Raw genomic sequence first — 15,371 nt, 5'->3', positions numbered from 1 at the left:
ACAGTTCAAGCAGGGGCTTTGCTCCCCTGACAAATGCCCGGTGCCAGGGCCAACTTCTTTCTGAGATCAGAAGCGAAGGCTCCGACACACCCTCCCAACAGCGTCTACGGCAGGAGCTCCCCTTCCACAGCGGCTGGTTTCCCATGTCCTCGGAGAAGCTGAAAAGGTCACTGCTTATTCCCGCAAAGCCCACTTTGACCAGCTGGCTGAAGCAAGAGAAAAAGTAACCACCCGTAGATCTGTAGATACCGAGGAGGTTTTGTGCCCTGCGGCTTCCTCCTTGCCATTCAGATGTTCGCTTTGATTTGTGAGGGAAAATAACTGGCTTTCAAATATACTAGGTAACTATGGAAATAAATTAAGCCACTGTCGCTGGCTTGATAAAAAACAGACCACTGACACACTGACAAGCTAAGGAGGGGGTTAACCCTTTCCCTCGCCACCTGGTATGTTTGAAATAACTTTCAGTTCTAAAGGTGCAAACACTGTGTAATCCTTATGCTAAGCAAGTGATGACCACGATGCTACGTCTTTAACTTGATTGGCGGACAAAGACACATCAAGGTGTTTTTGCACTGTACCTGCCCGGAGCATTCCTCTTATGTGTGTGGATGTCTAAAAATCACTTGCTGGGCCACACGATAACAGATGTTGCCAGTATAAGTCCTTCTACCCCCTTTCACACACAAGGCAATCATGAAATAAACTGGAACTATAAAATAAGTCACAGGAGCCTCAAAGACGGAAATCAAGTCAGACACGTCCTCCACAGGCTTTAGAACGCGTTACTGGATATGTGATCGCTCCACTCAGCTAAAACCAAAGGTCCTTTGCTCCCCTCTGGTCACATGTTTTTCAGTAAAACTATGGTACCAGATGAGTAAGTGAAAGAGAAGTGACTTGTATTATATTAGCGGCCAGATGAACACTTACATGCTTACCAAGAACTGCATTTTTTATTTTCAGGGTTTGTCATGCAATCTTGTCTGATACATAAAACAACAGAAAGAGAGGCTGCTTCTTGCCTCATCCGCCCACAAAAGCCACTCACACGGCAGCATCACAGCCATGAATACGGGGCTCTGGGATGTAATATGGAAGATCGGGTTGTGACACAAGTAATGTGGGGGGTCTCATTTCGGAGTGGGGCCCGCTGACACCCAGAGGCTTTGAACAGGAGTGGCTGCAAGCAGCCTGTCTCTAGGTAGCTCCCCCATATACAGGGGGCCTCCCTTTTCCCCACTGTCAAAAGCAGTGCAGAGATGTGCAGAGATGCTAGGAAGCTGGACCAGCTCACATCAGTGGCTGGAAGATTTTTTCCAGGGACTTTTTTAAGGCCGAGGAGGTGAGGGAAGGTCCATCTCCCAAAAGCCAGGCTGATTTTTTTTCTGAACAACCTGCCCATGGTTACAAATAGCAATCAGCAAACTCACGGTTTGGACCTGTACTAGTTCAGTCTGATACCACCAGAGAGCCCAAGTCCACACAAGAAAGACAGATTTTGACCTTCATTATTGATTTTTAGTAGCCAGACATACAAACTGTATGACAGGAAGCAGGTGGAAAGAGCACGAGGAGAGGAAGCTCCCCGGACAGAGAGCCTGCGTCCTGGCTCCCCTCCTGCAGCTGTGCAGGCACTTCCTCCCGAGCAGCCAACTCCTTTGCCCAGAAAATCCTGGAACTGGCCCGAGACCTTTGCTCAAGTCTTCTAGCTCTGGGGCTTTGTGTCCTGAACTCCTCTTTAATCAGAAACATATTAAATCAACTGTAAAATGCTGCTTTAAACACACTTGTTTACAACACTGAAAAGGTGAATCCCCCATCTTGTGGGTAATTGAGGATGTGATTGGCACAAATTACATCAAAGACTATTTGCAATGGCTTACAAAGGAAGAGTCTGTAACAGAAAAGGGAGCATATTTATCCCTCCTCTGAGCAGAACCATGGAGTGCCCCAACACGTGGTTAGTCCCCAGATTCAGGTCTCGGAAGGTACTGGAAAAATTACAGATCATGATCATTTTTGGAGGGCTGGCATTCACTCCATTATTCTGCCAACATCAATATTAAAATGTATTTGCATTTCCCATACTACAAGGCAGCGCGAAATGATGAAGGTTATTTTGAAATTTGCTGGGTAGCTGGAGGAAGCAGTTAGGGCTTAAAATTTTGCTGTAGATAAATTCCAACATGGATTACTAAGGTGCTAAGAATAGACTGAATTTCACAGGTCACAAAACGAAATTAGGTTTCTCTTGGAAGAGATTTTTTTTTTTTTTCCAGAGCCCCAAACATGAGCTTTGAGCGGCTGCAATGTCAAAGCATTTGGGGTATTTAACACAGAGGAAAGGTCTCACTAAGTCAAGTTTCTTCCTCATGGAATAAACAAAGCATTAAAAACAAGAATGGGACTTTTTTAAAGCTTTTCATTTGCCGTTTGCATTTGGAAGACTGGAATACTCGCATCGCTTCCGCTGAGTTTTTAACCATTACACTATATGGCTAGTAACATTTGCACCCACAGTAATAGCGAGGCGTTATTATAATGACGTCCTCAATTTTCCCATGTAGGACGCAAGCTGCTTGCTTTCTGAGAATACAAAACCCTGAGCCGTTTTCCGTAATTATACTGATGCATTTTAAGGAGCACTCTTAGTCTTGGAAAGAGAAAGAAAACTACTGTGTAACCACTGAGGACTGTTTGGTTTTCCTCCTAAAGAACAGAGGAGCCTGTGAACGTCACCTTGCCCACGGTGCTCCCTGGTGGGCGCAGCCCGGCCGGCATCGCTGAGTTAATTCGCTCAGCCTATTGGATACGGCCGCTTCACCGCACTGCTTCACATGGACTGGATGGCTGGACATGGCTTGGGATTGTTTGAACTGAGTCAGCCCAGAGAAGCAAATTGCAAAAGTTTAAAATGCGCTTCTGTCCAGCTCGCCACAGGTACCCTGCAACCTCTGCGTCTGAGGATGGCTTGTGCTGGGGACGGCGAACCTCCGTGTCTCTTCAGCCGCTGCCACCCACCCGCAGGCCTCATCTCTCACTGACCCCCAGCCCCAGAGCTGGTCCCACGCCCTCGGTCACACAGGGCCCCACTCCAAGAGGGCCCCAGGCTTGGTTTAACACTTGTCGTTACCCTCTTGAGGTATTAACAATAGTTTAAACAAAGGACCCTGGTGGTCCTGCCCACCATCCCTACGCCCCAGCCTGGGCAAGTGTAAAGACTCCCCTATTGCCAACCTATGCTGGGTGCTGGGCGGACCTGCTTAACACTGGGCTTGGCTTGCTGCCTCTTCAACCTGGCACTGGAACCTCTAATGGCTTCCAAGTAGCCCCACAATAAAACCCCACTCCTTTCATGGCCTGCCACTTGGGGCCTTTTGTAGACCAGCCCACCCTGTTCCCCCTGCTCTCCCTTCTCCCCTCCCCTATCCCACTCCCCCCACAATCGCCCTTCTTTTCCATCTCTGGTCTTTGCCTTTGTTCATGTTGCTCGGCCTGGTTCATGGGCAGGACTCGGGGCACTTCCTCCTCTATTCTTTGCACGCCTGCCGTTGGGGCTACACTGTTTAGATGGCAGCCCACGACCACCGCTTTCACTGTTCTGCCTCCTTCTCCTGGCAGCCGACGCCCCTGCCCCAACTGTAAAAAGCTGCTTTAAACACACTTGTTTACAACACTGAAAAGGTGAATCCCACATTTTGTGGGTAATTGAGGATGTGATTGGCACAAATTACATCAAAGACTATTTGCAATGGCTTACAAAGGAAGACTCTGGAAAGCATAAGGGGAGCATATTTATCTCTTCTCTGAGCACACTGGTGGAGTGCCCAGGATTCAGGTCTACCGGGCTCAGAAAGTACTGGAAAAATGACAGATCGTGATCATTTTTGGAGGGATGCAGCTCACTCAGTTATGCTGCCAACATCAATATTAAAATGTATTTGCATTTCCCATACTACAAGGCAGCACTAAAAGATGAAGGTTAAATGAGCATGTTTCAAACAGCCCCGCCCCTGCACTGCACACCCTGGTCTGACACTTTGAGCCCCCACAGACCAGGCAGAGCTGGGCCACCTCCACTGTAGAAGGACAAAGACTGACTGCAAGGCCACCCACCAACAATAGGGACGTGAACAAAATAATAGGGGTCCAAAAATGTCCAGAACATCTAGGTTGGCATAAACCTAGTTTGGGCATTATTGGGGGCATTATCAGCTCATTTGAATTATGGAGAAAACAGCTTCCATTCTCTTCCCTGTGTGCACGAGGACACCAGTCAGTAACTTGCAGGGGACAGACCTGTCACACTGCCCCAGACCTCCACATTAGCTACAACTTTCTTCTCTGCAGCGAGATGGCCCATCTTTCCCCACATCCTGCCCCCGGCTGCCTGCTTGAGCTTCCACCCAGCCAGCTCTAGAGAAGCCACCTTGGCTTTCTGTGAGGAAGTGCAGGACCAGGGGTGGAAGAGAAGGGAAAACTGCATGGTACAGAGAATCTGATGAGGGAACGTGGCATTTAGACAGAATCAAAGTTCTCCCACGTGGGGAGGGCCTCTGTATTCTGTCTCAGTATTCTCTTACTTTTTAGGCAACAGAGATAGCAATGAAAGGCAAAACAAATGGGAAACTGTAATTCCCATTATAGTAACTGTAAACTATGGACAGAAACATAAGGCGAAGGGACTGGATTTTTCCCCAGCTCACTCCCCACTGGTTCCCTGATTCAAATAAATGAATGAAAAACAGAATTCCAGAAGAGAAATGAGCTTGGAACAACAGAAATACAAAACGCTTTGGCCAAAATAACACAACCTACCTGTTGGTCAACAGTCCTATGAATGGGTTGGTGAGGAACTGGACCATGGCTTTGGAGGCAAACAGCAGGCCCACTTGCACATTTTCATTCACGAGGTCTTCATCTTCCCTGGGGCAGTTGGAAGGACTGACCGATGCGTTAGTCACCGTGTGCTGTGTGGTGGCCTTAGGCAGCAGGCCCTGCTGAAGGTCACTGGTATTGTTGCCGGTGACCACGGTGGAGTTGTCATAATAGGAGAAGATGCTCTGGAAACTGCCTGAGGTGGCGGAGGCTGTGAGCACCGGCCTGGCAGTCGGTATTTCAGTCATATTTTTCTCATGCTTAATGCTGTACAAGTAACTTGGGATGATGGGGACTAGGGACAAGAGCACAACAGGAAGGTGGTGATTGTGCTGAAACCCTCCCTGGGACAAATGCCAGAAAATCCATGGTCACATCAAATGCCAAAAGACACACAGCGAGGTGGGATGTCTACCCCAGGAACACCACCCCCCGCCACCCGTGCACGCGCGTACGCACGCACACACACACACATAATGACACTGGGACAATTCCACATCACTTGGCTCCCCAGAGAGAACAAAGCCCCAGGAGGCTGAGAAAGTTCCATTTGCTCTCAGAGCCAGTTACTGTGCAGAACTGACCGGCAGCCCCAGAGACCCCTGTCCTTCGTGGGGTTTCCCATTACAGGGTTCCTTCGCAGGAATTCAAGTGGGGAAAGCAAAGTTTGCTCTGAGGTGGAGCTGGTGCTGACCCAGGATCAGCCAGGGCTTCTCAGGAAGAGGCTCCAAAGACCTTTAACTGCATGAATGAGGGAAACAGGACCCTGCATTTCATTGCGTGTCTTAGACAAAATAAACCTGCAGGAAGCCATAATTGGAAAATTCTGCAACACGCTCACTTCATCTCTCTATTTTTTTAAGTGGGAATTGGCAAGTTTTCATCCTATCTCGAAAATATAAGAATTTCTGAGAGCCCTGGTTGGGCAGCTCATTTGGTTAGAGCATCACCCTGATGTGCCAAGGCTGTGGGTTCGATTCCTGGTCAGGGATCAACCAGTGAATCAACCAGTGAATGCAGAAATGAGTGGAACCACAAATCGATGTCTCTCTTTCTCTTCCTTTCTCTCTCTAGAAATAAATAAATAAAACTGTTGTTTAAAAAAAAGAATTTCTGAGGCTTTTATGAAGGAAAAGAAAAACCTTTTGAATTAATAGACGCTTCGGGCCCATATGTAACAATGGAGCATTCAACACAAAGAACAGGCGAGGCCCTTGTCACTGAACCCGGTGAGCCTCACATTTCTGCCAATCCTTGAGGTGAAAGCCTGACTATTTGACGCTCTGAAAACTGTGTCGGAAGAACCTACAAACAGGAGAGAGGAGACAACCCACTCCTGAGAGCTGAAATTTTAAAAGTCTTTTTCTTATTCATTAACAATTTAGATATTTTTTTAAGGAAAAGCATGCCAAATATTCTGTTGTTAATGGGGCTAATTAAGAGACCTGGGTTTAAATTATTTAGATTTTTAAAAGTCCATTATAGAAAAAGGGCTAAAATGAATACTGTTCCAAATCCTCTCCAAACGGTCTTGAAATGCTCCTATCTTGAGTCATCCACAGATACAATCTATTGAAATGCCACTTCCCTTTTCGGAGGGAGGGATGCTTACTTGTTCCTTTGGATGTTATACCACATTATTAACCCTCCTTTTGAGGCAGCATAATAAGCATTATAACACTACTCTGAACTCTGGGAATTGCTAGACCTTAACAGAAATCTTCTTCATTGTGGTGAACGTGGGCAGGGGGAAGCTGGAAATTATCAGGAGGAAACACAAGTTCTGGGTTTTATCGATGTTACATTTTTGACCTGACTACCAGGAAAACGAAGCCACAACGCGCTCTTACTAGCCCAGGCGTGGCAGTCTTGCGGGGTGTGCTTTTGCAAACCGCGTTCTCCAACTTCCCCAGGGCGCGCAGCGGTCCATGACCGCGTTCGGGTAAGTGGGGCGCCCAGGGAAAGGGCGCTCGGAGAGGGCCAGCCCGTACGTACCCACGACGGTCAGCAGCATGTTGTCCAGCAGCAGCGCGAGAAACACGATGAACAGGATGAGCTTCCGGGAGTGGCGGCTGTCCACCAGCCAGCGGACCAGCGCCCAGTCGCTCAGGGCCATAGCTGGGGGCTCGGCTGCGGGCGCGGCGGGCGGTGAGGAGCCGCGGCGGACCGGGGCTTTCCCCGACCCCCAGTTTCAGGCTTCCCGGGCCGCGGAAGGGGCTGTACGGGAAGGTCCCCGGGGTCCCACCCTCGGCTCACCCTTGGCGGCTGTCCTCACCCACACCTTTGCTCCTTGCTAGATAACGCCCAAAGACGCCGTCGGGGCGCGCACCTGAGTCCCGCTTCCACCACTGCGCGCTCGGAAAGCGCCGCGGGACCAGCCCACTGTGCGTCCTGCGCCCCGTCTCGCCCCGGCCTTCCGGAGCGCGCGAGCAGCGCTTGGCGGCTTCCCCTGCACCCCGCCCCCGTCCAGCCCCACACTCCCCGGCGGTCCGCTGCGCCCCGGCGGGCTCTGCCCCAGCACCGAGCACTGCGCGCAGGGAGCGGGCCCGCGTTACCTCGCGGTCGCTGGCGGCTGCCTGCTCTGGCCGCTCTGGGCTCCGTCCGTCTGGGCGCCTCCGGGTCTCAGTCTCCACCCTCGCGCCCCGCAGCCGCTGCCGCTCAGTTTAGCGGGTCCGGCTCTGACGTCACGGCCGGCGGCTCGCGGGGGCGGAGGGCTGGGGCGCGGGAGGGGCCGCGGTGGCTTCGCCCGAGGGGCCTCCACCCCGGCTCCCGCCCAGACCCCTGCTGTCCTGTCCCGCTCCGCGTCCCACCCCCCGGCTGCCAGGTCCTCAGCTGCCCGGAGCGCACGCTCTTCGCCCCTGCACGCGGCCGCATTTCCCAGGGACCTTGGATGGGGGACTGGAGAGGAGCGGCGAGGGCACAGAGGGAAGAAGCTGGAGCTCCAGGGCAAGGAGACAGGGGTCCCCGAGTCAAGGGTCAGGAGCCAAGGCGAGGAGTCGGGGACCAGTGTTTTCATCTGGCCCCAGGTAGGGGCTGAAGCTGCTCTTTGATCCCCACTGTCCCTGAAATTAGCCGTGAGGTCACGGACACTACTGGCCAACTGTGCCAGGAAAGAGGCCATAGGGTGTTGGGAGCCAGGGACAGCTCTTTCCTGGGGAAGCCACTCTGCGCCCCTCCACTCCTCCCCTCTGCCACCTGTGGAGCCTGAGGCAGGCGCCACTTCAAGTCCCTGAGCCTCTGGCCTCTGGGTATCCTCAAGCTGGTGGCGGAGGGGGAAAGGGAAAAGGGGACTGGGTGGTTGGTGAAACACGATGTGATGCAAATTTAGGATGGATACTACGCAGTCATTAAAAAGGAAGAAATGTTGCCATTTGCAACAACATGGGTAGATCTTGAGAGCATTGTGCTAAGTGAAGTGAATCAGACAGAAAAGGACAAGAACCATATGATTTCATTCAGAGGTGAGATATACAACAAAAAGCTACAGAAGGAAGGAAGGGAGGAAGGAAGAAAGGGACTGGCAAACAGAATGGTGGCTACCAGAGGGGGTGGGGAGTCGATGAAGAGGGTAAACGGAGTCAAATACAAGATTACAGTAGGAGACCAGACTTTGGGTGGTGAGCACACAATGAGATACACAGGAATTGTATTATAAAACTGTACACTGGAAACTTATATAATGTTATTAACCACTATTACCCCCAAAGATTTAATTTTTTAATAAAGAAAAAGAAACAAGGGATGGTTGACGGGAAGAATGCTTGTCTTGTCTGGGGCCGACTTGGAGCTGGAATCCTCACTACCAAGGGATGAGGCCCGCCTTTGACTTCCAAGTTCCTCCATTTTATGAAGCAGAAGAGAAATAGACATCCCCCTGACATAGTGGAGCTGTGGAGACCCTTCCAGGGGCGGGAGGAACAGAAGCTATTTTCTTGGAAAGCCACTTAGAATAAATGTTATTTTGCCGCGGTCTCTTAGCATGGAGTTGGGGCTTGTTTTATCCCTGTCTGCCGCTGCCGGCCGCAGGCCGCCCCAGGCAGAAGGGGGGCCTATGCTGCTGCCTCCGAGCCGCCTCCTCACTGCCTGCCAGACGCCCCCTGTGCTTCCCATTGCTGCCCCTCATGTGCGGGAGAGCTGGTTGGATAAGTAAGTAGGTCAGTAACAGGGGGACTCCGGCATGTCCCAGGATGTGTGTAACTTAAACAAACGGGGAGGGGAGAAGGAAAACCACTTAGGAGGAGAGAGCAGCCGTGGGAGTTGGTTGAGACGGCTGTGAGGGCATCACGTTTGTGGAGGGCCCCAAAGTGCCTGGAGTTTCAGAACCCAAAGACGCAGGCCCTTGCCCCCATGTCCCTGGGGCACAGAGGCATCATGGCTGAGGGCTCTGGTGAGGATGCCTGCATCCCAGCCTGCTACTTCCTTAGTCAGTGACTTTGGGCAGGTTTTGTCTCCTCTCCATGCGTTGGTTTCCCCGTCTCTGTAATGGGACCACTAATTGGGCCTATTACAGTGTTGCAATAGGATTCAATGGGAATGCACAGGCATCCCTTAGAGAGTGAGAGCTCAGTAAGTGTCTGCCATTCACTCATTCAACAGGTTTTTATTGAGGACTTGCTAGGCACCAGGCACTACTGATTGTGGGGAGGCAAGCATGACCCAGACAGACAGAATCCCTATCCTCCGGGCACTTACAGGTTCTGGGAGCAACACCATCGCGTTGAACACAAGGAGCGGTGCCAACACCAGCCCCGCCAGCTGGAGGAAGGGGGCCCCTCCTCCTGACCTCCTGACCTCTGCCACCACCCCTGGAGCACTGGGGTCCACAGCCAGGTTTTGTTGACACACCCCTAAAAGAATTTTTTACAAATATGTATGCCTCAAACCAACCACATGGGAGAAGATATTTGCAAACAACAGCTCCCACAAGGGTTTAATATCCAAAGTAAATAAAGAACTCATGCAACTTCACACCAAACAAACAAGCAATACACTTAAAAAATGGGCAGAGGACCTGAAGAGACACTTCTCCCAAGAAAACATACAAATGGCCAACAGATATAGGAAAAGATACTCGACTTCACTAACTATTAGGGAAATACAAATCAAAACTGCAATAAGAAGCCACCCCACACTGGTTCGAATGGCTGTTACCAACACGACAGGCAGCGACCGTGTTAGAGAGGTTGTGGCGAAAACGGAACCCCCGTTCACTGTTGGTGGGAATGTAAGCTGGTACAGCCACTGCGGAAAACAGTATGCAGCTTCCTCAAAAACTCAAGAATAGAGTTACCATATGACCCCGCAACCTCTCTTCTGGGTATCTACCCCCAAATTTTAAAAAACATTTATTTGCAAAGGTTCATGCACCCCTATTTTCATTGCAGCATTATTCATGGTGGCCATGCCATGGAAATAACCAAATCGTCCTGGAACATGTGATGGATAAAGAAAGTGTGGTCCGTATAGACAATGGAATACTATTCCGCCGTAAGAGAAGACGAAACACTGTCATGTGTGACACATGGACGGACCTTGAAAATATTATGCTGAGCGAAATAAGTCAGACAGGAGGAGCCATGGACCATGTGATTTCATTCCTGTGTGAGCTGTAAGACTGAAACTCATAGACACAGACCACCGTGTGGTGGTTACCGGAGGGAAGGGGGTAGGGAAGCGGAAAAGGGGACTCAATGTATGGTGACGGAAGGTGATTTGACTTTGGGTGGTGTGATATAACAATCACATAATGTGATATAACAATCACGTGTCATAGAATTGTACCCTTGAAACCTACATAATCTTGTTACCCAATGTCACCCCAGTAAAGTTAATTTAAAAATAAAATAACTAATTTAAAAATAAAATATAAAGAAATAACTATGCCTGCCTCACACATTTTTAAGTTCCCATGTAAAATGGTTTTCTCATCATAAATTAAAATCATTTGGGGCACATTGTATCTATTGACCTAATGTATTAAACTAACATGAATTTAAGCAGTAGCATCCTGGCTGGGCCCCTTATACAAGGTATGTGACTGTGGGCATGTTACTAAACTTTTATGTGCCTCAGCTTCTCATCTGTCACTCAAGCATGGTGAGAGGCTCCCCCCACAGAGTTAGGGGGGTGAAGAGGGGCGGGCGATCCTTCCATAGTGCGCGGCCCATAGCAGACGCTCAGGCTCCTTGGTGTTCTCCGGCACAGGGAACGTGAGAGTGCTGAGCATGGGGAAGATGTAGGTGGTCCATGGGGAAAATCTCCGGGGCCCCCTCCCCCAGCAGAAAACTTGGATGTAAGGAAAACAGATGTATCCCCTGAGTATTAGGCTGTGAAATGCAAATAATGGGTCACAGCAGAAGTGAACAAAGGCGTCTTGAGGAGACACAAAGCTTCCTAGACTAAGCCCGATCCACTAGTTAGCATGGGGTCAGTCAAGGCCACGGGCTGCCCAGTGGAGAGCAGAGCACCGAGTAGGACCGGCAGTTCTAGAAGGGGAGGCCCCCGTGGCTACCAGGCTCACAAAGTGACAGACACTCTAGCAACCGGAGAAACACCAATTAAAGACGGCAAGATAACAGTGCTACATTACGGGAACAGTAAGGAAGTTGGGTAAATGCCTTCCATGCATTGGCGAAAAGGTAGGGAAATGGGACCCCTTTCTCGGGGTGGAGCAGGGACTGCGCAGCCTCCCTGGGAGCAGCTGGGAGTGCCGGGTGGAATTTAGGTCAGCTCGCACCCTCTGGTCCAGCCATCTCTGTCCACACCCAACCTCAGGAAAAGCCCCTGCTCAGGGCCTAAAGGGACAAGGACAAGGGCAGTCTTTGCAGTGTTGTCTGTGGCAGAAAGGAGCTGGAGGCCACCTGGGTTTCCATCACCAGGGAATGAACCAGTGACATGTGAAGGTGCACCGCGTAGCCGTTAGAAGGACACACCTGATACCACGCAGACTTGATGAACGCTCGAGTGAGAAACAAGGCGGGCGGGGAGGGGGGGGGGGGCGGGGGGAGCCAGTCCTGCCGGCCGAGTCCCATCGGTGTAGGAGAAGCGCAGAGAGCCACTCCGTCTCGCAGAGGCTTTGCTCCTGCTCCAGGGTGTGTATTCACAGCAAGGGTGCCCTCGTTGGGGAGGCATCCGGGAGAGGGGACGTGGGACACGGCAAGGAAGGAGAAAGAGTGGAAATGAAGAAAGGGGCCTTGCAAGGACCAGTGATCATAGCGTGCTCAGAACTGAGGCAGATGACCGATTCAGCCTCTGTGCCTGAGGTTCTCCCCAGAAGGGGCTGTGGATGGCAAAAGCTTTCAGGGCTGGACCGGCCGTGCTGAGCACGGAGGCTGCGCGTGGGCCGCGGCTCCCGGGGCTGGCGAGCTGCGCTCTGCCCACGCCGGACTGAAGGGAAATGAGGGCGGACGGAAACCCGGGCGCTCAGGAAAAGACGACGGGCATCGGAAAAGGCAGATGCTTCGCTCGATGCAAAAGACAGGAGGTTTTTGTGTCCTTTTTTATTTTTTTATTTTTTGCTGTTTCACCTTTATTTTATTTATAAAGCTTTAACTATTTAAAACTATAACACTGTCTTAAGGGATTTATGGCAGGTTTAGATGAGTGACTTAAAACAACTCTACCCTGAAGGATGAGGGTGATTATGGGCTATCAAGTGGCCAGATTTCTATATTCTCTGTAAAGTAGCGTATTATTATAAAAATTGGAGTGTAAAAAGTTAAGGATATATAGTGTAATCTCTCAGGCAATCGCTGTGAAAATAATACAAGGAAGAATAACAAGGAAGGTAAACAGCCAACAGGAAAAGTTAAATTAAAATTTTATAAAGTATTCAAATAATTTTATAAAATATTCAAGTAATTTCAAAAGGCAGGAAAGGAGGAATAGATGAGCAAAAAAGAGTTAGAGGAATCAAGTAGAAAGCAAAAAATAAAATGATAGATGAAATACATTCAGCATTAATGAATACTACAATTAAAGGAAATTGTCAGGAAGGGTTTTTTAAAAAAAAATAGTTTGAACTCCATGCTACCTATAAGAGACACTCTTTAAAAATAAGTATGCAGGTAGGTTGAAAGGAAATAGATGGGAAAAATAGGTTTTTGGTCCAATCATCTACTGATGGGCAGTTAGGCTGCTTCCAACACTTGGCTATTGTAAATTATGCTGCTATGAACATTGGGGTGCATAGGTTCTTTTGAATTGGCGTTTTGGGGTTCTTAGGGTATAGTCCCAGCAGGGGAATCACTGGATCAAAAGGCAGTTCCATTTTCAGCTTTCTGAGGAAATTCCACACTGCTTTCCACAATGGCTGCACCAGTCTGCATTCCCACCAACAGTGCACTAGGGTTCCCTTTTCTCCACAGCCTCGCCAGCACCTGTTGTTTGTTGATCTGTTTATGATGGCCATTCTGACCAGTGTGAGGTGGTATCTCACTGTGGTGTTAATTTGCATTTCTCTGATGGCTAGTGATGCCGAGCATCCTTTCAAAGGTCTCTGGGCCCTCTGTATCTCCTCCTTGGAAAAGCATCTGCCCAGGATGGGGGAGGGGGACAGGGAAAAGTGGTGGTGGGGGGAAAAAAAGAAAAATATACCATGCAAACTGTAAGCATTAGAAAGCTGAAGTGGCTATATTAACATCAGATAAAATAGATTTAAAAAACAAACTTTAAATTGGGATATAAAAGAAGAAGGTTTCATAATGATAAAAGTGATCAATTCAAAAGGAAGCACCTGATAATAAAGTTTCAAATACAGGGTCCAGCACAAATAATGCCCCTTTTTATTACAAAATCTTTCATTACAAAATCATAAGCATGTAATTGTGCAATGTAACAATATCGCACCCAAGCACACCATATGACCCTTTAGGTGAAACGTTCAAATTAAAACTATAAATTATTACACCCATATTATTACCCTACCAACCACACTCAAAAGCAGGCCTGCCTTCTGCCAGATGCTGTATATAAAAGAAAGGGAGAAAAAGACAATTTCACAATCTAAATTTAACACCTCTTTCTCAACAACTGAGAGAACACCTAGACAAAAAAAGCAGACCTAGAAGATCAAAACAATACCATCAACCACGTTGGCCTAATTGATATTTATTTACCCTGAAAATTGGCAGACTTCTCATTCTTTTCAAGTGCCCATGGAAGGTCTCCGCCAGGATCTGTCTCAGTCAGTAGGTGTTTTCTCCCTTGCAGCCAGGTCTATTCGTTGTTTAACACACTTTTTTTTTTTTTAAATGAGCTACGATGAGAGAAAATACATTTCATTTTCATTCATGTCTGAGTTCTTCTGCATACTGTAAAAGGACATTTTCTGTACAGGATGTAACCGAATCCACTTCACTGGGTTTAAGAGGGAATGGCAAAGCAAAGGTCAATTTGCTTGAAGGATGCCTTGCTGACTGCCAATGAAATTAAGTCATAGATGCTCTAACCTAGTAATTCAATCACTGCATTAACTGGCTTCATGCAACATTATCTGGAAAATGCAGGTCTCCAGGTTTGGCCACTCTAATAGAATCACTAACCTGTCTGAGGACATTTTCTATAATTGGAGGCTGCAGAGGAGCCAGCCAGCTGTGACGAGCACGTGTCCCCCGATTCTTCACTCTCACCTGGGCCACGGCAGTCTCCCCGCAGGGCTGCCCCGACGGCCCCCCAGACCTCCCACTCTCCACCGTCCTCACCAGCGCAGAGCGCCAACCGCACCGGTGCGCTCATGCCACGCCCTGGTCCAAAGCCCTTCAGTGGCCTTGAACTTCAGATGATGTCCTATGTCTTCAAAGTGGCCCAGTGGGACAAGACGAGTCCAGCCTTGACCGCCACTTGTCTTCATTTGCCACATCGCCCTTGCCTCTGCTCTAACGGTGGGTTCCCTCCTACTTAGCTGGGCTCTCACTCGCCTTCTGACGTGTCTGTGTATGCTGGGGGTCCCAGGAGGGCTGCCTGAGGAGCTCTGGCCTGGGAGGCCCTCCCCAGCTCGGGCCCTGCAGCCTCCACGCCTCTTCCACCACTCAGCCACTCCCTTCCCCCTCCCGCCCCACTGGGCTTCTTCCAGTACAGGCTGTCTGCCTCGGGTCCCTTGCACTCTCTGTTCCTTCTGCCAGGGAAGCTCTTCCTCGCCCTCTTTGCCCAATTATCTCGTTCTCATTCTGAGCCTCCCATCTGTCCAAACACTCTATGCTGATTCTCACCTGAGCGCCTCTGCTCAGGCCATCCCTGCCTCTAGAACGCCTCTCCCTCTCCCTCTCCCCCCTTTATCTCCTCAGGTCTCCCTTAGCCTTTATGTCACAGGTCAAGACACAGGTAGGTTGAAAAGAAACAGATGGAGAAGTATTTCTCCTCAAGGAAGTCCTCCCTGACTGCTGTGTGTGTGTCCCTCAACCTTTTATTCACGGCGCTTCCCATTGTCATCAGTTTTACTGATGTGACTGTGACCTGCGTCTGACTCCCGCACCCCATCCCCACGTGGGCGG

General features: G+C 49.6%; 1 protein-coding gene across 1 annotated transcript in view; it reads right to left on the bottom strand.

Annotated features, from left to right (window-relative positions):
* Positions 1-6,997, bottom strand: part of SLC18A2 (solute carrier family 18 member A2) — a 28,484-nt gene extending 21,487 nt beyond the window's left edge. The window contains exons 1-2 of the mRNA XM_054581583.1: positions 6,877-6,997; positions 4,822-5,176 (exon numbers count right to left, since the gene is read on the bottom strand). Coding sequence (XP_054437558.1) covers positions 4,822-5,176; positions 6,877-6,997 — 476 coding nt within the window. The remainder of the gene's footprint in view (positions 1-4,821; positions 5,177-6,876) is intronic.
* Between the last annotated feature and the right edge of the window lie 8,374 nt (positions 6,998-15,371).

This window comes from Pteronotus mesoamericanus, unplaced genomic scaffold (assembly GCF_021234165.1).
Source record: "Pteronotus mesoamericanus isolate MK-2021 breed Mesoamerican mustached bat unplaced genomic scaffold, CSHL_Meso_final contig_657, whole genome shotgun sequence".
Classification (NCBI taxonomy): domain Eukaryota; kingdom Metazoa; phylum Chordata; class Mammalia; order Chiroptera; family Mormoopidae; genus Pteronotus; species Pteronotus mesoamericanus.
This window is presented reverse-complemented; position numbering and strand designations above follow the sequence as displayed.